Source organism: Triturus cristatus, chromosome 7, assembly GCF_964204655.1.
Source record: "Triturus cristatus chromosome 7, aTriCri1.1, whole genome shotgun sequence".
NCBI lineage: Eukaryota > Metazoa > Chordata > Amphibia > Caudata > Salamandridae > Triturus > Triturus cristatus.
The window spans coordinates 1,743,022,919-1,743,048,070 of NC_140590.1; the positions used below are offsets into that span (position 1 = coordinate 1,743,022,919).

The following is a 25,152-nucleotide window of genomic DNA, read 5'->3' on the forward strand; positions in this document are numbered from 1 at the left end:
ACACAGAGGACCCAGTTGCTCCTACACCAATGATGCCCACACCTGTAGGTCTAGTGGAGATGCGCCCAAAATCAGGGAAATAGACAAATTGGACAATGGGAAGCACATCATATGTGCATGTGTGCAAGGCACAGATGTGACCATGCAAATAAAATGTTCACAGAGATGTTCACAAATTGTTGATCATGACACACCCAGTTAGCTGCAAAGGATGCCATGGATACCGACCAGAATAGGATACATATCTCATGGACCACATTGAGTACCTCACATCAACACCTCAGTATTCAACATTGAAATCCAGCATTACAACTGCAAGGTCATGGTAAACATCAGAAGAAAAATTAAACGTCCGTTCAAAACAAAGGCCGATGGCCAGTCCATTATCAAATGACAAGGAGTGAACTTGAGTGAAAACTGTCACACGTTGCTTGCCTGCACTGCTAGGGACAGCGGACATCCCCTCGGAGGGGCATACATGGGGGCAGACCAGGCACCGCAGGGGCAGGATCAGGGCACAGTACAGTGAAGGGGTGGTGGATGCAGGAGAGTCACTGGCAAGTGCAGTGGAGCTGACTGAGGAGTTGGGTGCAGTCACAACTGTGGGGCACAAGTTAGATGGGGTGGGTGCTGGCACAACTTCAGTGGGCAGGTCAGATGGAATGGATTGGGTCCCCACTGCAGTGCCCAAGTCAGACGGGGTGGTCCTGGACTCCACTGCAGTGCCTAACTCCATGGGAGCGGAATGGGGTTAAGGTGAGGTCGGCAGGACAGAGGGGGGGATACGGTCCCCAAATCAGTGGCACTAACCGTCTGACCAGGGGTGGAAGAGCAAGTGGTAGGGGGGAGAGCCTCAGCATTTTGGGGATGGTGCATCTGTGGGTGGGGGAACCCGGGGCAGGGTGTGGCGGGGGAACCTCTGGAGTGGTGGCCTGTGGGATGGAGGACGGAGACTTCGCCGTGGAGCTGCGGGGCGGTGTGGGGTCTTGCTCTTCCAGCTCCAGGGGGATTTGCGGGTGGGTACCTCAGTCTGACTGTGCCTGGGGGAGGGTGGCCAGGTGTGAGGGGCACTTCCTCTGTGTGTGGGGACTTCCTCTTCCCCTTGTAATCTGGATCTGCTGGGTCGGTGGAGAAGAGGCCAAGGTCACAGAGGAAGAGCTTGAGATGGGGTTGCAGGTGAGGCAAGGGAAGGGTGCTGGGAGGGAGAGGTATCGGAGGACTGTGGAGTGGTTGTGGATGACTGTGTGTGTGTCTGCAAACCATCCCCTGTGAGTGTGGTATCAGTCCCCTGCGCTTGCTTGTGTGCACGTCTAGACTTTGTTTTGGGTGTTTGTGTGCTGCCCGTGTCTGTGGCCATGTGAGAATGTGCAGGTGTGTGTGTGCTTGGGACAGGTAGGGTGCTAGGAATCGTGGGTGGTGCAGGGGGGGTGCGGGACTGTTGGAGGAGGGACACTGCTGCCGTTAGGGAGGAGGCCACGGAGTGATTGGTCCTCTGTAGGGCAGACATGCCCGATGAAATGCCCTCCATGAACGACACCAGTTGTGTCAACAGACTGGTGTGTGCATGGAGGACACTCAGCATTGATGTCTGCCCTACATGATCTGTCTAAGTAAGTTCACAGACTCCTCACTCAGGGCAGCAGGGGACACAGGGGCAGGGGGTGCGGTGCCTGGCACAAAGGAGACATGCTCCTGAACACGGGAGCCTCCACGGACCTCTGGGATGGGAGCCGATGGGAGGGTGGTGATGGTGGTGGTGGGGGCTGTGGCTGGGACAGCCTCACTAGCTTGTGTTTGGTGGCTGCTGACACCTGCCTCCACAAGGGAGTCATCCTCCAAGCTGCTGTGGCCCTCAGCTGGGGTGGATGGTGCTGAGGACTCCTCGGTGTGGCTCCACTCGCCCTCCGTGCCACTGGGTCCCCCTGACTCCTCTCCTTCTGTCCCAGTCAGGCTCTGTGGCTCCTCCTGGTCCATGGAGATGTCCCCTCCTGTAGCCGTGGATGTATCTGGATAGAAATAGGAAGTAAGAGAACAACATCAGTCACCTGCACTGACTGCACACACCACAGTGAGTAGATCACATCACAGGGTAGGCCTGGCATCATCAGCTGAACACTGCTCAAAGTGCCCACACTGTTTAGAATAAGCCAATTGTCAGTCTCACCATCAACCATGGCACACATATCCCTCCTGGACTTGCACCCATATGTCTGTTGCATGTTGGATGCTAATACCCCAATGTGCCGACAAGCACCACCCACACATTTGTTGGGCATGCAAGTGAACATGTAGGAGTATGTCACTATACACACAGCACATCTCTTGCCACTGACTCAGTACAGGTGTACGGATGAAGGGATGGCCAGAGAGTCATTTCACATGCTTGTGATGCATGCCAGCAATACACACTATGATGTTCTCATGTCCTGGTAGTCAATGCCACAATGGGGTGCATGGAGCACACTTGAACACAATGCAGGATCACTCATAGCAAGTTAAATGCCATGGCACTGGCTTTGCTGGAAAGTCAGTCACCACTGTCTTCTGTCACAGGGGCAGGGCATCCAGACAACAACAGTATGCACTGTGGCACAATCATAGCTCAGGGGTAAAGCAAACTCTGCAGATGACAAGTGCACTTGCCATCCCCTGCAAACAACATATCCCGTATCCAGAAGATCCCTCATCATACAAATCAGACATATGAGTCTCTGCGAACTCAACTCCCTGTACACCAGCACATCACAGTCTGCTGTGCATGTAACCCAGCTGCCTGAAGTGCACAGTTGCATACACCATTGTGCGCTGTCAAATGATCAGACTCCTACATGTCCCACAGGTCTTGTCTCTCATAGTCACATCTCAGATGTCTTGCTGACCCTCAAACTCATGAACACCCCAGTTGTCCAGAAACGGAAGCCACACCACAATGACACAGAGGCAGACACCTGAAGGCACATGTCACGAAGCACAACCTGTAAGTTGATACACAGGAGTGGGATTACAGAGTGTTTCTAAATGCCCTTGAGTAGGCATGACTGCCCATGTCTACCTGAAACAGTGGGTGGCCCGGGACAGTTGTCAGGTGGCTAATTAAGTGTGACACACTTTATATACGTACTCCTGAGGCCCACAAATTGGAGTCCCCTGCTGCATGGGTTTGTTTGAAATACCCCAGCCACATGTGGCGACTCAGACCAGCAATTGGAACACATATCAAGGGCACACACAGATCACATGTCAGATCTCAGGCATTGGGTAAACAATTGACTCACCCATGAAACACACAACAGAGTCACAGGAACAGATGCTGTCCGAAAGCTGAAGCATAGCTGACTGCAGGGACACAGTGCCCAAGTGACACAACCAACAGACTGTAGGGGCCACACCTGTGGATCAGAAGAGGAGGGTGCATCACACAATTGAGGAACCTGAGTATTGGACTACAAGACCTACATAATGTGGAAGTGTGACCAGGCCAAAATACTGCAATTAGCATGTCAGACATACTACACAGATTAGGCATGGACTTACCCCCTCCTTGCTACTGTCTGGCCTTCAGCTGCCTTTCCAGGTCCGGGAAGACCACCACCAGTATCCGGAGCATGTGGGGGGTCAGGGTCCGGTGTCCGCCCCTCCTGCGAGGATGCGACAGCTTCAGCTGGACCCTTGGGATCCTCCGGGTCCAGCCCGAAGGTCCAGCCACCTCTTCTGGCAGTTGCAGATTCGGCGCTTGTAGACTCCCACCGAACGAACTGCCTGGGCGATGGTCATCCACATCTCCTGATTCTGATGGGCATCAACCTAGGAGGATGACAAAGTTAAAAGTACATTAACACACATGCCCCATATTTGTGCTGCACACATTTGGAGATACATGTCATCCTCACAAAGGGACCCATGGAAAAGGACAAATGACCTGCATGTCTGACATGTTAAGAATGCCTGGGAAGTTTAAGCTTGCACAAATGCACTTTAGCTGCAGAACACCTGTTCATTACATGTACCTACACACTTTGGGGGATGAAAGTACTCAGTGAGTATGCTTGCCACTGGTGTACACACTGCTAGTACTGCTAGTCAGACAACATGCACAATTAGGAAGGCAGTGGACTGCACACTCACCTGCTCCCCTGGTTTCCCATACAGCTTGCTGTACTGTGGAAGGAGCCCGTCCAGCAGGGCCTGGTTCTCTTCCTCAGTGAAGGCTGGGGCCCTCTCCAGAGTACGTGCCACAGCAGTAGCCAGAGGATGCAGGGACAGCAGCAGTGGTAGCAGGGATGTGGTCCAGTAGCATGTAGTGCAGGCAAGTGAGCTCCCTGGGGTCCAGCCAGCCTTATATCTGTGCTGCAGAGGCAGACTCTGTGCCATGTGTCCCCAGTGATGGGTCCAACACGGTTGCATTCTATGAATCTGGCCAATCCATGGAAATGTACGACTCATACATGTCTTCCACATCGTTCAAATCTTCACCTTCATAAAACCCTAGGAATTGCAACACTGTTGTAGGCATCCAACTGAATTTCCAGGGCACAACTCGTACAAGTTTTGAATCTGCATCCGTCTCCATGACAGTCCAGAGCCAATGGGTGTGCACGGCTCGGGCAACTGCGTAGTTTGAAAATACACATGCACCCGTCTCCATACGATCCAATGGCCAAGGCGTACGCCTGTCTCGGAACATGCCTGCCCGACGCGCATGCATGATAGTCACCCGCGTCGGACCTCATTGCAGTCAATGGCAAAGTGTACGCACGGCTCAGTCATGAACAGTGCAATGTGTATGCATTGTCACCCGCATCGGACCTCATTGCAGTCAATGGCAAAGCGTATGCACGGCTTGGTCACAGATCTCATTGGTGTGACTATTTGACGGCTTCAGCACACAATTACTTGCCAGGGACACATGTGCACACCTACCACACAAAAGCATTGGCCACACAGTGTCCCATGGCATGTAATGCTGCATTGCCTGTGTGTTGGGGGGTCAACATTTGGTTTGTTGTGTGGCACTTTTGTTCAGCCACTCCCAGGCTGTGCACATGTTCATGGGGGCAGAATCCTTTGTGTGTTGTGCACATTACCACTGTGATGTGCAACTGTACAGTTATGGGCATGAGTCATGGACACAGTTGCAGGTTGGATATGTTTAGGACATGTCACATACACCCTGAGCCCTGGGGGTGATGGCATGTACGTCACAGTGAGACCTGTAGCTACAATTCTGATGTGCACCCACAGTCTGTGTGCATGTTGTGTCTCAGATGTGGATGATCAAATGTGCCCAATGGGAGACAGTCTCCACATCTGTGTGGTATGTGCAGCAACCTTGATGGTGTGTGTGTGTCTAAGAGACGTACATGTAGGGCCTGCAGAGACAACAGTGGCCACTACCTGTGGGACTCACGCTTGCCTTGTGGCGTGTACGTGATATGCCATGTCATGCCAGTGTCGATGTGGCAATACAGGGACCGTGGGTATCTGCATGGCAAAGATCTGTGATGCCTGGGAGACATCAGGCCTCACTTGTCACTGTGGTGTGTATTTGTAACGTCACAGCAGTACATAGGTAGGGTGACACAACCCAATGATTGGCCATTGCACTATATGTGACTTATGTGGACATGTGGAATTGAGATGTGAGGTGATGGTCATGTGGGTGACATATGTGTCCATGCCCAACAGCACACAGCTCAGTACATTGTGTAATGTCATGATGTATCATGTGATATTTAGCCTGGTCATGGCCACATGGGTGGATGAACCGAAAATCTTCCTTTGTGCATCTCCGTTCTGCAGTGCACCAGCTGTCCATTGACCGTTCCCAGACCTTGAAACCATGCAGGAACGCGACTGCATCCAATGGTACCGTTTCACCAGGCCACTAAATGAGGTGTTGGCGGAGCAGTGGTGCCACATCTGCTACCTGGCCGGACATACCCTACAGCACTGACCCCAGAGGTGAAGGTGATGGCAGCCCTGCACTTCTTTGCTACTGGTACCTTCCAGTACACTGTAGCTTCTGAAGGTGGTATGTCGCAAACTATATTTAGTCGTGTTCTACGCGATGTCTTGGAGGGGATGTTGCATTTCCTTGACCTGTACATCAAGTTCCCTAGCCCAGCTCAATTTCCTGAAATAAAGGATGCCTTTTATACACAGGGGAGGATGCCGAACGTCATCGGATCTATTGATGGTACACAAGTGGTCCTGATACCACCACAGGCACATGAGCAGGCATACCGGAACAGGAAACATTTCCAATCGATCAATGCTCTGGTGGTATGTCTTGCAGACATGTGTATCACACGTGTGTGTGCACGATTCCCCGGATCTGCGCATGATGCCTACATAATGAAGAGTAGTCGCATTGCAACGCTGATGTCACATATGCCAGACCAGCGTGCCTGGCTTGTCGGTGTGTACTGACTGTTTACCATTGTGTGTGTTTGGCAATGTATTCCGCACTCCTACAAAACTCAGCTAATTGTTCAATTTTGTGTGTGTAGGTGACTCCGGATACCCCAACATGCCGTGGTTGCTGACACCCCCTCAGGAACCCTGTGAGACCAGCCGAGATGAGCTACAATGAGGCACATGGTCGGAGCAGGAGGGTGATTGAGCAGACATTTAGCATCCTGAAAAGCCGCTCTCGCTGCCTGGACAAGACCGGAGGGGCCCTCCCATATGACCCTGCAAAGGTGTGCAAAATTATCCTTGTATGCTGCATGCTACACAACATGGCAGTGCGGAAGAAGGTGCCTCTCATCCAGGATGACGATGACCAACCTCTGCCACCTGTGGAGGATCCCGGTCTGGGCCACGATGCCAGTGAAGATGAAGATGAGGGTGACGTCCGCACACAGCTCATCAACAACTTCTTCACCTGAATGTGAGTTTACAGGGTTGTTATGTCAATGTATGGAGTTAGCCTGAAATGTGTTATGGCTGCTCGGTTGCTTTCTGAGTGTGTCTGTGTGCCACTTGACTGGATGCGCGCAGTGATGTGTCCATTCAGGTGGTCTTTACTCAATAGGGTAGTACTGCTAACTTGTTTCTGTGTAGGTTTCTTGTGACATGTTTTGTGCACGTATATTGCTTTTCTCTCCTGTTCTGCTGTGCTTTTGACTGTGTCTTGTGTCTGTCCTTCCCAGGGTACTTTGCCTGTTGTTTGGTCAACACTGACCCCCAACACCCAGAATCCAACCCCAATGTGGGAGTAGTCAAATGCCATCAAGTGATGTGCCACACACCCCTGGACTTCATTTCTCAGACACTCTGTGACCGTGTGTCCACCGTAACGTACACTTGCCTTGCAACTATTTTAGAATAAATATGTTGCTGATGTGTATTGAACCTGTGCTATGCTTTGTTAGGTGTGTTGTCTGTCTTCCCACACCTGAGTGACATTTGCTTACCTCACCTGTGGACTTGTTACCACTGACTGTGGATAGGTGTTGTGTGTGCATACCAATGTGTTTCAGGTCAACATCATTGTGTGGGATGAGTAACATGGCCATGGTGAGTATGTGTTGTGTTGCCATAGTGGTGTGTCTCCCTCACATGTGTCACATCACCATGACTCACCTAACGACGGTCACATTGTTGTAGTATTTGGCATGCACTGTGTTATTTAGCAGATCGACATCTCCATGACACATGACAAGTTGGAATCACAACAGAGGCAAGTATGGTGTACTAGTGAGTTTATTTTCGAACATGTGTGAGGAAAGTGCACAGGATGGTGGGTACTGTACATTGGGTTTTGAATCCAAAGTTCACATTAGTGTTGGAAGTGTTGGTAGATGAAATGTCCAGAGTAAAGTCCACAGTCTTCAGCTACATTGGACCAACATGAACCCTCCATGTCATGTGGGTGAGTTGTGTGCGATTGCACAAGGTGAACGGGTTGAGCACAAAGAACATTGTCCAGAACAGGTTTAGAGGCCCTGGTGGATGTGCCTCTCACATGCCCTTCTTCGGATGACCCCTCTTCTTCTTGGGGGGGGGGGATCCTGAGGTGCAGGCCTCTGTGGTGCAGGGGACTCTCCGCCAGAGTCCTCCTCCCTCCCTGTGGCACTGGCAGATGGTGTGGCAACAGATGTTGTGGCCACACAGGGAGGTGTGGACATGTTTGTGCTGATCTGGCGGAGGCATTGGAGTATGTCCCGATGCACCGTAGTAAGGGCATCCCACTTTGCCTCCATGCGGGCATGGTGGGCAGCCTTCTCCTGTTGTATGTCCTTGAGGGTAGCCACTACCTGACCGAATCCTCCGGTGCTATCCTGGTACGCATCTATGATACGTGCCAGTTGGGGGTCATCATGCAGTCCAGACCCCTCTGCAAGGCGCGCCCTCTGCCTCCCACCCCTCCCAGCACCCCTATCCACACGGGCAGGACCAGTGGCGGCATGCACAGGTGACACTGAGACCCCTTGGGTGGTGCTTCTGGTGGTGTTGGCTGTAGCTTCCGGGGGACCTGTGTCCCTGTGCTATGGGTGTTCTGTGGCCTTGGTTTCTCCGTGTTGGCGGGGGTGCCCTAGTCGGTTTCCAGATGCTGGAGGCGTGGGTACAGGGGGTGCAGATGTTGATGCTGCTGGTGCTGCATGATGACTCACACCGGAGGTGCCTCGTTGTTCGTCGTCATCCGAAGAGTACAGAGACAGAGTCAAACCAGAGAGCTCAGTGTCCACCAGAGTCTGGGACTGGGAATTCTCTTCATTTGGTGCTGTGTCCTCAGCACCACCTGTGTTTGGAAGAGACACACAATGTAAGTTATGTTTCTACAGGCATCAATGGTTCACAAACATGACATTTTCTACTGTACGAACGGATGCCTGCCTGTACACTGCTTTGTTCCGGCTTGTCACGGACAGATATTGATATTGTTGTTGCACATTGCCCAGCCAAAAAGAAACATTTCAATGTGCATGTCGAAGTGTGTGCATGCCCAGCTCATGGATAGATTTGTCTGTACATGACCATTACTACTCAAGGGCCATCACGTTGCTGACACAGGTGTGTCATCCCTGTACACATGTGAGATTTAACAAGGACATACGTGCTATTCCACTGGGGATATGTTGTACTATTGGGGCATGTGTGGTAGCAGAGTTTGCGAGTCTTTGTGTGCCACATTGGTGTATTGGTACGACATGGTCACAGTCTAGTATGCCAGTGATCTCTTTGGAGGGAGTGTTTTTTTCCAGTGTTCCTAGTTCCCATCTCATTTCATACAAGTGATGATGTCACCATCGTTAATGAGTCTGGTGCTGAGTTTGTACGTGCATATGTGATTTGACTTGTCAATGTTCTCCATGGTGACATGGATTGGCAAGGTAGCACTCTGGCTTTTCAATGTTCATGACAGTGAGGGCCGTTGGTGTGTGTGTTGCAGTTTGGCTGCTGTGAGTAGCATGTCTCCTCCAATGCTGTCCAGGTTTGACCTTGTGTCTACAGTGTCTATGTCAGTGAGTGGTGTGTTATGTGAAGGATGCCTATGTCTCAGCACGATGTAGGAGTGGAATGCAGCTCACAACAGCACCGAGTGTGAATGAGACCATGCTATGGTGTCGGCTATATTGGTTTGTCCATTCCATTCACTCTCAGATGTCCCCTGTCAATGATGTATATGTGAGTTCCTGTGTGTTTTGTGCAATGTACCATATATATGGCTCTCCACATTTGTCATCTGCAAGACACACCTCCCCTGCCTAGCCAGGGGGCACCCCTGGACACTGCATCCCCAGACAATGACTTTGAACATATGGCTGCAATGGCTGTGTGTGCGACCGGGTTTTGTTTGGCCAGTGCATATGTGTGATTGTCAGCCACGTTATTTCTCAGGCACAGTGTCATACATCTTGTCAGTCCCTTCCCACTCCCTGTGAGGCGAGCATGGGTCAGTGTGAGCTTGCTGGGCCATGTGGCTGGCTGAGGATTGTCTGTGACTGCAACTCCCATCATGCTCTTGGCTACACCACCCTTCCCAGCATGCCCATACGTCCTTCCTCTTGACTCTGCTTCCCTGTGAGGAAGTGTGACAGCAATGGCAAGATGGCTGACTGTGAAGTCCTGGTGTTTGTTGTTGCCCAGTTCCCAGCATGGCCTTGTGCTCCCCACAACAGAGCCCAGTATCAGACATCTTGACAGTCCCTTCCCACTCCCTGTGAGGTGAGCATGGTTTAGTGTGAGCTTGCTGGGCCATGTGGCTGGCTGGGGATTGTCTGTGACTGCAACTCCCATCATGCTCTTGGCTACACCACCCTTCCCAGCATGCCCATACTTCCTTCCTCTTGACTCTGCTTCCCTGTGAGGGAGTGTGACAGCAATGGCAAGATGGCTGACAGTGAAATCCTGGTGTTTGTCTGGCTATAAGTCCAAAGAGAGCCCCTGTGCTTCATACAGCAGCACCCAGTATGGGGTTTCTTTTGCTGATATTTCACTAAGGTGTGGGTCAATGCATTCTACCCGGTGAGTTGTGTGGAGTTTGTGTTGAGGGGGGGGGGTCTCCACATGATGGTAAGTATGGTCAGAGCTGTCAGTCCTCCTTCCCACCGGGCCAAACATCCCACCATGAAACGTACTTCCATTGGAGGGCGTGCAAGTTGTCTTTCAGGATGTCAGTCAGTGGTGGCCTGCTTCCGATTTGCACACAACCCCTACCAGGGCCTGCTACTCCCCACAGCAGGACCCTGTCAGAGTCAGCTATCTTGTCAGTCATTTTCCACTCCCTGTGATGTGGGCATGTTTCAGAGAGGTCTTGGTGGGCCAATTTTGAGGGGGAGCATTATCTGTGACTACAAACCCCATCATGCTTTTGGATACACTCACTTCACCTGCATACCCACTATTCCTTCCTGCCAGTCAGCTGCACTGTGAGGTAGTGTGTTTGTGGTGGCAAACTGTCTAACAGTGTTTATTTGGCTTTGTGCCACTGGCTTGCTCTATTTGTTGTTAGGTTTGTACATGTCATGAAACAGTCCCAAGTCACTATGAGATAGCAGGTATTGTGTTTATCTGACTAGCATACATATGTTGGCATGATTATCTATTGGTTACATTGGCTTTGCTTGTGGTGCATGGTTTCACTGTCCCCTTGCCACACAATATTGAGTATGTTGTTTGTGTACTCACCAGGCTCTGGTATGTCTGTTAGACCATGGACGCTCTCTGGTGGTAGGATGTCCCGCACCTTCTCCTACCAGGTCCTGAAGTAGACTGGTTTGGCAGGAGGGCCAACGCCGGTGCGCTGACTCAAGGCATGATCTTTCTCGATGAGTTTCTTGACCCTCCTGCGCACGTCATACCACCTGTTCTGGATATCGTCCTTTGTGCGCAACGTTGGTGCTTGTGTGTCACCTTGTCCACAATCCTTGCCCACATCTTGGTTTTCTGTGACATGGGGGTCCTTTGGACCAATGTACCAAACAAATGTGGCTCTTCTCTGACGATCTCGTCTATCAGCACTTCTAACTCACTATCTGTGAACTTTGGATTCTTCTTTGGGGGCATGATGATGGGTGGTGAGTGATGTGTGTGTAAGGGTGCAAGTGAGGGTGGGTTAGTGTTGGTTTAGCTAGCTGTATGTGTGAGTGCTTTTGGTGAGGTGCTGATGGTGTGTGAGTTGTGTGATGGGTGAGTTGTGAGTGTGTCTGTGGTTGCTGTGTGATGGTGTTTGCTGCTGGCTGTGTCTCCTATTTGCAAAGGATCATGGTAGTGATTGATGTCCTTTATATAGGTGCAGTTGTGGGTGTGTCTTTGTCCCAGTTTTTATTGGGGGATATTTATTGGCTTTGTCATTGCTTGTTTGGTCCTTTTTTTGTCTTTTTTCCTTTGGGTTTTCTAGGCATGAAGGAGACGTTCTTCTGACCGAGACGGACGCTGATGTTGGCTCATGCGGGCTTCTCCGCCTCGTTCACGCTGACTATCTTCTGTGTTTCATACGCGTCGGTCGCGGAGATCACTATTACTTGTGGGCCCAGTTTTTTGTGCGTGTCCGTCATGCGGCTTGGGCTCCGTGCGAGTCGGTCTGGTTTTACATGCATTGCATCGTACTGGGCGGGTCGGACAACGCGGGTACATGTCGGTCGGGTTCATTCCGGGTTCGTGTCGGTCGGTGAAACTCGCGTCGGTTTTCCGGCCGGATCACTATTTTCCCTACGGCTCGGTCGTATGGCTTGTATTCCGTACTTGTCGGTTGTAATTCACACACATTGCATCATACTGCAAGGGTCGTACGGCGCCGGTCAGTGTCGGTCGGTCTCCGGTCCGGGTCCGTGTCAGTCGGTACGTTTTGCGGCCGGAATCGGAATCGGCCCCTTAGTTGATATTTTGGTAGCATCAGCCAATAGAAGATTTTTCCATCCCCCTATTTCGATGTCCACAGAGGTGATGTACATAACTATATTTGTGCCCATTTGTACAAGGTGGCTAGCTGTCAATAATTTAATTATTTTTTTCGAATCAAAGAATGACTATTATAACGTTTATTAAGAGTGATAAAACGGAAATGAATTGTCTTTGGTAAGGTTAAAAAGAGATTACACATGATAGACATAGTTAGCTAGTATCAAAATGCTACCTGCTTAACAATAATTAGTGTAAGTTCTGAAACAAGGCTCTGATTTATGAAAATTACTTGGACCTTGTTAAAACTAATGACAGTTTGGGAACATAAACACTCATTCCACCGGCGAACAGAATGTGTAGGTTTTGTAACTGTGAGGAGACAGAAATCCAGCCACATATCATATTCTGCCCATACTATAGAGACAGATATAACATATGTACTGCTTATGCTGACTGGTGAGGGAATCTGATAGTTGTGTCTAATGCAATAATGAAAACTAATTGTAAGAATGTGACTAATTAAGATTTTGGAAGTATTTTACATACGTGTTTATGAATAAAATTGTTAATCATTTGTAATTCATTTATGTTTTTCGTATATAATTATTGTTATGGTTTCATATATATTGAAAAGGAGCTAAAATATCTGAAATCATAGAAGCATAAAGACAATGATTTGATCCAATAATACTCTATCTTATTCATAACTAACCATTCAATGTACATAGGTCCTGCAAAGTCTTATTAAAAAAGTATTTCTTGGAACATCCTCAAACCATCACTTTAACATGTACATAAGTTAAAAAGTTTTTACATGAGATTACATAAAGTGATAAATATTTAAATACTCATGTTATTTCCCAGTAGCTCCTAATAGGCGCTATTTATTGCACCTGGTAAATAATTAACCCTGTGCTATTGCCATTTATCAGGTGCGATAAATATCACCTATACTTGTAATCAGGACCTTAGAGTGTCAATTAGAGTTTTGGGGTGCAGAAGGAAAGAATTGAGAATTATTAGAAGCATCGTTTTTGGTTCCAGTTACTACTTCATTCTCTGATGGAAATACTAAAGGCAATGAAGATAAAATACAACTAGGAAACCAAATAGCTTTACACAATATCTCTTTAACTGTAAACAACAGCTGTGTACAGTGAAACAAAATTACTAAGTAGCCCATATATAATAAGCAGCTAACAGACTAACACAACTCTCTAAATAAGTCCATCTTGACTTCCCAAGATTTATGTGATCAGTTCTCAACACGTTTTTATCACAAAAATTGAAACCATTCAGTAAACATTAATGAGGTTCCCAATCTCAGAGCCATTACCAGAAGTCATGGGATTTCCGTCAGACTTCAATGTTCTATCTTTCCCTTGAGCACAGCATAGTAGCAAGGTAATGGAAAACAGCAATGTTATAAGCATTAAAGAAGAAACCCACTCTTTTGCTTAATGACTCTAATCACTTTCTTCAAATCTCCATTTCTTTGTTTGGGGCAAGTGATGCCAAATTTGGTCCTCACACCACTGTATTCCTTAGTGAAATCTAACAGTAGCACCCCCTCCAGACAAGCTTCAGACCGTGGCCCAGTACAGAGCTAACAGCGACTTCAGTTCGAGATGATCAAGATAGACTGATAAATTGCGGTTGTTTTTGGGTGCTGATCCTGTTAAATTTCACAGTAGCCTTTGACACCATCGCCCATCCTCTACCTTATAGGAGACTACAGGATATTGTTCTCAATGATCTAGCAATGAAATAAGCTAAATCCTTCTTTTCCGGGTGATCCCAGACAATTCTTCTCCCTCTTTTTAAGCAGAAGAAAAACTTAATAAATATGGGTATCACAAGGATCAGTGCTTTTACCCTGTCTCTTTAATGCAGTGCTTCCACTAACCCACATCATTCATTTTTTGTGTGCTAAATTCTATACATACACTGACAATATACTCATGATCTTTAAATTGTCAGATGCTCAAGGACCTTTGTACACTTCCACAGTTATTAGAGATTTATTTTCCTGCTACTCTCATTTTTGCATGGAAGTGGATTACCACAACTTTCTAACACGTAATGTTAAAAAAGAGAGCTCTTGACTACCATCTACAGGCCAGAAATCATGGACACCCTCCAAAATTTGCACGTAATCTTTTCTATTGACTCCAATCTGTTCGAAGAGGTGTTTATCTAAAATATCAGAAAAACCAAATATTGTGATACAAACATATTGTCAAGAATATTGGGATGTCAAAAATATTGTCAACAGGCATATCAAAGGTACAAATCTTATTTTAAGTGTTATTTTAATATTGTTGGAAAATATTTGATGTTTAATATAGTTTGTAAGTGTTAATTAGTATGTAATTTACTGTAGTGTGTCTGATTCTCTATGTCTAGAAAACATTTCATTTATGTTTTTAGTAAGATATTTTATTAGTTATGAAATTGTTAAACTTTTTATTTTTAGTTTTATTAATGTTTATAAATATTGGTTTTATAATTGTTTTTAGTAGCAGGATCTTGGGTTAATGATGGGGAGATTTTTCAAAAGTGTATACCTTAAAGTACATTTTATATTAATTATTTAATGATATGCAAACACATATTTTACCTTTTTTTAATTTTAATTTTGTTACATTCATATCTTTAATACACTTTAATTTATAATTAGTTAACATATATATTATTCATATTATAAAAAATAAATATTAAAAAATATATTGTAATAATCCTAAAAATAGAAAAATACTCAGTTATATAAAAGAAATAGAAATTCTTATATCAAAGTGTTACATTTTTCAATATTTTAGATTTTTTTTATATAATACAAATATTTTACATTTGTTTTGTTTTATAATTATACTATTTATATTTTTATAAAAAACATATTTTTGCTTTTTTTTAGAAAGTGAAGATTGTTTTTATGTTTTTTTATTTTATGATGGTTAATTTTAGATTAGTAGTTTATGTTTTATTTTGTGACTTAATCTTCAGGAATGGTAGTAAATATTAAAACAAAATATAAGTTATGTATAGTAATAATAGTATGTTTTATATGTTGATGTTTAAATATGAATATATAGGTTTGTAGTTGAGTATGGAGCAGTATGCTCTCTTATATGAACTACAATGTTATTAGAGATTTATTTTCCTGCTACTCTCATTTTTGCATGGAAGTGGATTACCACAACTTTCTAACACGTAATGTTAAAAAAGAGAGCTCTTGACTACCATCTACAGGCCAGAAATCATGGACACCCTCCAAAATTTGAATGTAATCTTTTCTATTGACTCCAATCTGTTCGAAGAGGTGTTTATCTAAAATATCAGAAAAACCAAATATTGTGATACAAACATATTGTCAAGAATATTGGGATGTCAAAAATATTGTCAACAGGCATATCAAATGTACAAATCTTATTTTAAGTGTTATTTTAATATTGATGGAAAATATTTGATGTTTAATATAGTTTGTAAGTGTTAATTAGTATGTAATTTACTGTAGTGTGTCTGATTCTCTATGTCTAGAAAACATTTCATTTATGTTTTTAGTAAGATATTTTATTAGTTATGAAATTGTTAAACTTTTTATTTTTAGTTTTATTAATGTTTATAAATATTGGTTTTATAATTGTTTTTAGTAGCAGGATCTTGGGTTAATGATGGGGAGATTTTTCAAAAGTGTATACCTTAAAGTACATTTTATATTAATTATTTAATGATATGCAAACACATATTTTACCTTTTTTTAATTTTAATTTTGTTACATTCATATCTTTAATACACTTTAATTTATAATTAGTTAACATATATATTATTCATATTATAAAAAATAAATATTAAAAAATATATTGTAATAATCTTAAAAATAGAAAAATACTCAGTTATATAAAAGAAATAGAAATTCTTATATCAAAGTGTTACATTTTTCAATATTTTAGATTTTTTTATATAATACAAATATTTTACATTTGTTTTGTTTTATAATTATACTATTTATATTTTTATAAAAAATATATTTTTGCTTTTTTTAGAAAGTGAAGATTGTTTTTATATTTTTTTATTTTATGATGGTTAATTTTGGATTAGTAGTTTATGTTTTATTTTGTGACTTAATCTTCAGGAATGGTAGTAAATATTAAAACAAAATATAAGTTATGTATAGTAATAATAGTATGTTTTATATGTTGATGTTTAAATATGAATATATAGGTTTGTAGTTGAGTATGGAGCAGTATGCTCTCTTACATGAACTACAATGGCAATCTTTTGCAGTGGCCCTCCTAAAGCATGCATTACAATAATATTTGGTACATTTCCAATTTATATATTCTGTTGATGCACATTCTAGACTGTAGGTGTTGCCAATGTTATTTAGTAACTGCTTTCCTTTCTCTGAGTTTATGTATTTTGCTGCATCTGTCTTTGTATCTGAAAGTCGTGTAATAGTATATATATATATATATACAGGAAACGATCTCTTCACGAAGAAAATATCGGAGGGACACACCAAGGAGGTCAGGAAACGACGTTTATTTCAGCAATGGCATGACGCATTTCGGCGAGTATGCCTTTATCAAATGCCCTTGTGAACACGGTCTCTCTCTTCAAAGCTGCATAAAGTAACCCTTATCGTTCTCCCATCGGTGGCAGTCCAGGTGGGGCGTGTTGGAAGTCCAATTAGTACTGCAGCCCACATCGGTGAACTACAGCTCCCAGCAGGCATCAGTAGCCAAATAAGTGAGTGATTGAAAACATCCCCATATATCCCTTCATGGGCACTGGAAAATGGTTTAGGAACGTGATGACTGCAGTTTTGATGACAGCACCGTGTGTCTGCCGGAACAACTTTTCCTTCCCCGACCCCCAACGCTCAAGCCACAAAGGTCCTCTTCCAGCCAAGCTCTGGAACGTAGATACAATAATCGTGTTCCTCCATGCAGTCACGGTCTGCGGTTGCAGTTATGCTGAGCCTTCGGGGGATGCGGCGGTCACGGAGTGCATTCAATACCTTGAATCATTCCACCGGTTGCCCTTGTTGACTCCGGACACTTGTTTGAGCGGGTCCCCACAAAGCGCGCCGAGGGCCAGCGCGCTAAAATATACAGGAAACGATCTCTTCACGAAGAAAATATCGGAGGGACACACCAAGGAGGTCAAGAAACTACGTTTATTTCAGCAATGGCATGACGCGTTTCGGCGAGTATGCCTTTATCAAATGCCCTTGTGAACACGGTCTCTCTTCAAAGCTGCATAAAGTAACCCTTATCGTTCTCCCATTGGTGGCAGTCCAGGTGGGGCGTGTTGGAAGTCCAATTAGTACTGCAGCCCACATCGGTGAACTACAGCTCCCAGCAGGCATCAGTAGCCAAATAAGTGAGTGATTGAAAACATCCCCATATATCCCTTCATGGGCACTGGAAAATGGTTTAGGAACGTGATGACTGCAGTTTTGATGACAGCACTGTGTGTCTGCCGGAACGACTTTTCCTTCCCCGACCCCCAACGCTCAAGCCACAAAGGTCCTCTTCCAGCCAAGCTCTGGAACGTAGATACAATAATCGTGTTCCTCCGTGCAGTCACGGTCTGCGGTTGCAGTTATGCTGAGCCTTCGGGGGATGCGGCGGTCACGGAGTGCATTCAATACCTTGAATCATTCCACCGGCTGCCCTTGTTGACTCCGGACACTTGTTTGAGCGGGTCCCCACAAAGCGCGCCGAGGGCCAGAATGCTAAAATATACAGGAAACGATCTCTTCACGAAGAAAATATCGGAGGGACACACCAAGGAGGTCAGGAAACGACGTTTATTCCAGCAATGGCATGACGCGTTTCGGCGAGTATGCCTTTATCAAATGCCCTTGTGAACACGGTCTCTCTCTTCAAAGCTGCATAAAGTAACCCTTATCGTTCTCCCATTGGTGGCAGTCCAGGTGGGGCGTGTTGGAAGTCCAATTAGTACTGCAGCCCACATCGGTGAACTACAGCTCCCAGCAGGCATCAGTAGCCAAATAAGTGAGTGATTGAAAACATCCCCATATATCCCTTCATGGGCACTGGAAAATGGTTTAGGAACGTGATGACTGCAGTTTTGATGACAGCACCGTGTGTCTGCCGGAACAACTTTTCCTTCCCCGACCCCCAACGCTCAAGCCACAAAGGTCCTCTTCCAGCCAAGCTCTGGAACGTAGATACAATAATCGTGTTCCTCCGTGCAGTCACGGTCTGCGGTTGCAGTTATGCTGAGCCTTCGGGGGATGCGGCGGTCACGGAGTGCATTCAATACCTTGAATCATTCCACCGGTTGCCCTTGTTGACTCCGGACACTTGTTTGAGCGGGTCCCCACAAAGCGCGCCGAGGGCCAGCGCGCTAAAATATACAGGAAACGATCTCTTCACGAAGAAAATATCGGAGGGACACACCAAGGAGGTCAAGAAACTACGTTTATTTCAGCAATGGCATGACGCGTTTCGGCGAGTATGCCTTTATCAAATGCCCTTGTGAACACGGTCTCTCTTCAAAGCTGCATAAAGTAACCCTTATCGTTCTCCCATTGGTGGCAGTCCAGGTGGGGCGTGTTGGAAGTCCAATTAGTACTGCAGCCCACATCGGTGAACTACAGCTCCCAGCAGGCATCAGTAGCCAAATAAGTGAGTGATTGAAAACATCCCCATATATCCCTTCATGGGCACTGGAAAATGGTTTAGGAACGTGATGACTGCAGTTTTGATGACAGCACTGTGTCTGCCGGAACGACTTTTCCTTCCCCGACCCCCAACGCTCAAGCCACAAAGGTCCTCTTCCAGCCAAGCTCTGGAACGTAGATACAATAATCGTGTTCCTCCGTGCAGTCACGGTCTGCGGTTGCAGTTATGCTGAGCCTTCGGGGGATGCGGCGGTCACGGAGTGCATTCAATACCTTGAATCATTCCACCGGCTGGCCTTGTTGACTCCGGACACTTGTTTGAGCGGGTCCCCACAAAGCGCGCCGAGGGCCAGAATGCTAAAATATACAGGAAACGATCTCTTCACGAAGAAAATATCGGAGGGACACACCAAGGAGGTCAGGAAACGACGTTTATTCCAGCAATGGCATGACGCGTTTCGGCGAGTATGCCTTTATCAAATGCCCTTGTGAACACGGTCTCTCTCTTCAAAGCTGCATAAAGTAACCCTTATCGTTCTCCCATCGGTGGCAGTCCAGGTGGGGCGTGTTGGAAGTCCAATTAGTACTGCAGCCCACATCGGTGAACTACAGCTCCCAGCAGGCATCAGTAGCCAAATAAGTGAGTGATTGAAAACATCCCCATATATCCCTTCATGGGCACTGGAAAATGGTTTAGGAACGTGATGACTGCAGTTTTGATGACAGCACCGTGTGTCTGCCGGAACAACTTTTCCTTCCCCGACCCCCAACGCTCAAGCCACAAAGGTCCTCTTCCAGCCAAGCTCTGGAACGTAGATACAATAATCGTGTTCCTCCGTGCAGTCACGGTCTGCGGTTGCAGTTATGCTGAGCCTTCGGGGGATGCGGCGGTCACGGAGTGCATTCAATACCTTGAATCATTCCACCGGTTGCCCTTGTTGACTCCGGACACTTGTTTGAGCGGGTCCCCACAAAGCGCGCCGAGGGCCAGCGCGCTAAAATATACAGGAAACGATCTCTTCACGAAGAAAATATCGGAGGGACACACCAAGGAGGTCAGGAAACGACGTTTATTTCAGCAATGGCATGACGCGTTTCGGTGAGTATGCCTTTATCAAATGCCCTTGTGAACACGGTCTCTCTCTTCAAAGCTGCATAAAGTAACCCTTATCGTTCTCCCATTGGTGGCAGTCCAGGTGGGGCGTGTATATAATCTTGCATATATATATATATATATATATATATATATATATATATATATGCAAGATTTTAAACTATGTACATTTGTTATTTACATGTAAATATATGCAACTGCTTCTATTTTGCATGCCTTCATATATGTTCTGCTCAGATACTTCACACTGGTTTGTACCTTTTCTGTTGGGGGTGTTCTAATGTGGAGCAGATACTTTCTTTTCTGCTGGATGTAAAAAAAAATGTTAGGTTCATTTTAAATGTTAATTTGTTGGTATTTTGTATAGGTTGAGGAAATTGTGTTAATTTGCACTTGCTATTTGGGTGAGTTTTCAGTTTTTTATTAATTTATGTACACTTACTTTCTTATATCTTTTTGCTGGTTTTTGATAGTTGTTTTTGTTCTGGTAGTTTATCACTTTTCCAAGTCATAGTGTTTTCTTTTAGAAAGAGTATGTAAAGAGGTAGAAGTTGGAGTAGACCCACAGCAACACCCATGGAACACCCCTTTAACGCAGTGCTCTGCGTGAAAGGGACATATAGTTACAAGGTCATGAAAAGCCACGTAAAGTGGCTTTACATGGTCTTGTAAATATACCGGGACACATGGCACCACTGGAACGTCAAAAAAGTGAAGTTCCAATGACGCAAATGCACCTTACCGTGTAGTGCCTTTTCTTTGATCGTTTACCATGCAGTGTTGGTTTGAGGTCATTAGCTTTAACTTAGAGTACAACACCCCTTACTATGAAATGGGTTAAACTGTATATGTGAGTGTACATATGATTGTATGTTGAGTATGCCTGTGTGACTGGGTTCTTTTTGACGCTGCTGCTCAAAACATATTCAAAGTCCCCCACATACTGCTGGAAACTGTTGAAAACTAAATGTACCACAGAGCAGCTTCACCACTGCCACGCACAGCACCATGGTCTTGCCAAGAAATATACCCCGTTCTGTACCTATGCAACAATCACTTTATTTAAGACAAGAGTTTCTGCCGCTTGAGTACACAATGAAAATAATATTTTCTGTAATCATCCTGCAGTATCAAGCCATGAGCAAACACTGCTGGTATGCACATTTATAGAGTGATTTGTCCACTGTTTAAAGGTAAACACATGTACATACTACTGTTTAAAAGGTGCACATTTTGAATAATAATTATAGGGCGTTTTGGCAGATCCTTTTATTGCACTAAAACTTATATATATATATATCCATTCTTTATTCCTGTATCAGAATTATTGCTCACGTAAGGTCTGTTTAAGCCTCCGAGATTCTGACCTAGCAACTGGTGTTCAGAAACAAATCACAGTAGTTGGTGCATAACTCACTGAGCAATCCTACAGGTCTTGAGGCAATTTATTAACAATCTAGAGGAGGAGATGGGATTAGTTTAAAAACAATTTAGGCACCAATTAGGCCAACTTTTGCCACTGGGATCCAACGGCCATAATTTCTTTTACCTTTTTATTTTTGTTTCCTAGCACCCAATTATTCAGAGGATTACCCCTTCCGCTCACCAGGGGAGAGCAGTTTATCCAGTTGTTTTTATTACTGCCATTATTTTCTACCACAAATGTAGAGTAAGAGTTACAGGGAGCATGATGCAAGGAAAAATAGGACGAGATAAGCGACCCATTACTCTAATGGGTAACTTTCAAATGTCTACAAGAACACCAACCACTACACACACTGTGTGCTCCAGCCCCCAACACCTGATAATAAAGATGGGGTACACTAGCCAAACAGCTTGACAGTTTGGAGATATTGCACTGAGCAAAATTCATAAACAAATGATTCTTTGCGAAGGCATGTGTATACCGAATGTGGCTGTGGTATGCATGTGTATATTTATGGATATTTGAAAGTATTCATGTATTTATGCATGAAAGTATGTGTAAATGCATGCCTTTCTGTATATATGTATTTCTGTATATATGTATACATGCATGTAAACACATCTGCATTTTGTAATGCAAACATGTACATAACGCTTAATACCTCTAGGTGTACACATAATTATACACATAAATGTATTTCTGCATGCATGTGCTTCTTGAAACATCATGCATACATCAGAAGAGATTTAGAGTACAAACTAAACACCTCTACTGTAGTTATGAAGGTCCAAGAAAATTAACCCTTCAGTACTAGTTGAGTATTTGTTGGAATATACACCATTTTATCCTGCTTTTTTTACAAAAAAGACCTTTGGGTTTGTATCCATCAAGCACTCCTTGATCAGGTTGAGCTAACACTGACATGTTACACTTTGGGTGATCAATTTACACCCCTCCACTTTGCATGGAGGCGGTGGGGTACTGATGACTGTTGCAGAAACATTTGAAGGCAATATATTGGCCTGTATTACACTGGTACCTAATATCTATTCTCTAAAATCATTGCAGGTGAAAACAAACATCTCATAAGCAAAGAAATCCTGAGACTGGATTCCAAAAACCAGAAGACTCATGCAGCCTGTGCACACCCCTTCTGCAGTGCTGAATCATCACCCCGGGACTGTCTTCCAGAAGAGATACCATAAAGATCTCTATTATTGTTTCACTGTAATTCAAGACCAATGTATCCCTGTTTATGTGAAGTTCTAGAGCACACTCACAACCTTGGGACAGTGGCGCTATTGAAAAATTTAAATAATGTATCTATATTTCCCCCCGGATGATACCTGCCTTACCTCTTAATTCAGTTCCATAATGCATGGAAACTACAGCATTTCAACTAATCTTGTCTTTCATCTAATTGTGGAAGCAAAAAGCATCTTTTTCATGCTAACTCCACCATATGAAAAATGTAAAATAAAAAATGTGTGATGGGAATTGTACATTACTGCCCAACAAAATCCATCTCTGGGCTCTAGTGATATGTATGAACTGCTCAGCCTTCCATCTTGTATTTTATTAGGTCATAAGAGCCACTTGACTGCATTACATAAAAAAGGATAAGGAAAGGAAAGGTGACTTTATACTCATTTAAAAAGTTGTAACTTAGAATTAATTGATTTATGAATAAATATTTATGAACAATAATTTAATATGCATTCTAGTTAAAAATAATAAATAATTAAAATTAATTTAATTTAAGTAACAATACATAATATATATAGTGATGTTTTTTAATTACCCTTAAGTAAGAATTAATATTATTACTTTAAAAACATTTATTATGTTGATATAGGATTTTAAAAATGTTTATTTTCAAGGTCTGGGTTGTAGGAGAGTTGGGGGATTTTGGGGTTCAGTGATAGGTAATTTCAACGAGTGGTTTGTTTTTTAGGATTCAGGGTTGAGTAGTGTTTAGGGTTAGTAAGCTGTTTTCATAGTTCAGGGATGGGTAGAGTCTCAGGGAAGTAAGGTGTTTTATGGTTTCAGTGATGGGTGGTGTACAGGGGTGGGAAGGATTGTTTCGTTTTCCAGGACGGGTGGTGTATAGGGATTTTAAAGAGTTTCAAATGTTGATTCACAGGTAGTGTATAGGGATTGTACGGTTTTTTAGAGTTCAAGGATGGGTAGTGTATAAGAGTAATGAGGAGTTTTTAGTGTTGCGGGCTGGGGAGTGTATGGGAATAGTGAGGATATTTTAGTGGTCAGGGATGGGTAGGGTATAGGGATAGTAAGGAGATTTTTGCATTCAGGGATGGGGAGTGTAGTATGTATATCTATTTGTATCAGAGATTTTGGGGGATTCATGGATGGGTTTTATGGGAATTTTTAATATTAACATAATTTTAAAAATATAAAGTACAATTATTTATTTATTCATTTTATAATTTAAATTCATGTTAATACTAAAATTTATATTTTTAAGTATACACATGCATACATATATATATATATATAAATCTATAAATGCATGTAAAATTAGTGATAAAAGGGTAGATGTAAAGCCATGTAAACGTACATTTGATTGTTAATCATGCAATTCAAAGGCCCTTTCGGAGTAATGACTGTGATGTAATGACCCCCGGTGTAACGACCAGCAACATCGCAAACAAACATTCGCTCTCTCCGTACACAGTGCATTGTAAAAAGAAAAGAACGAAAGATACAAAGAGTACAGAACTGTGTACCTTTCAACACATCTTGATCTCTGTCCTCTGGTTTCTTCCTCCCCTTGAACTGCAGAGTTGTGTATCCCTCCTCATCCTCCATTGCTGATGTAGGCGTCTGCTGAATTGAAGGTCTGGGTACAAGTGGTACTGTGGCTCTGCTCGCAGACTATCTAGGTCACGGTGACTAACACAGGAAACTGGAAACCAGCAGCCCTCAGACTGGCGGCTCCTGTGCTGTGAAGGGGTGTAATGAACATCATGGTTCGTTTATCAAAAGATGACCACAAAGGTTTAGACATTAGAGAATGGAGATTAACTGGCTGAAATAACCATGTTGACACACTATCAACATACAATGTACCACAAACACATCTGAAGCCTCCAGGAGAGTATGTGGACAATATTATTTTCCTTACTCTAGCGTATGCCTACTGGATACTGATGCTATAAACTACGTACTCAGAAACACTGTCTTAGATCGAGACTGGACACTTCACTCTCAACAGATAAACTAACAGTTCAGAGTATACCTAGGATAGAGGGAGTAGGAAAAGCCATACTCATCAAGAGTAACTTACAATAGCTCAATTTTCAGTCTACAACAAGGTGTGGTTATTTATGCCAGACAGTCTTCAGATCAGTCTTTTCGACAACACAAGTTAACTACATGATGGTATAAAAACATGTAGACCGAGGGTTGGGGGGGCTGGGGGGTATTGATTGTGTGTCTTTTTTCTTTTCTGTTTAAGGGGTTACCCTTAAAGTTGAATGTTCAAAAACAGGCATATTTTCCTTTGGCTGCAGGGGGGCTGTAATAGACCTCGTGACACGTGAATCTGGGCTATAATTAGCTGAATGTCTGGACCCAAGGTCCTAC

The 25,152-nt window shown here is 44.3% G+C and overlaps 1 protein-coding gene across 2 annotated transcripts in view; it reads right to left on the reverse strand.

Moving 5' to 3' along the window:
* Positions 1-24,513, reverse strand: part of LOC146812975 (killer cell lectin-like receptor subfamily F member 2) — a 63,898-nt gene extending 39,385 nt beyond the window's left edge. Inside the window, exon 1 of one of the 2 annotated variants that reach the window (XM_085614659.1) lies at positions 24,294-24,513. In XM_085614659.1, the coding sequence (XP_085470785.1) occupies positions 24,294-24,375 (82 nt within the window). In that variant the 5' untranslated portion in view covers positions 24,376-24,513. The remainder of the gene's footprint in view (positions 1-24,293) is intronic. The other variant, XM_085614658.1, reaches the window with a different exon arrangement.
* Between the last annotated feature and the right edge of the window lie 639 nt (positions 24,514-25,152).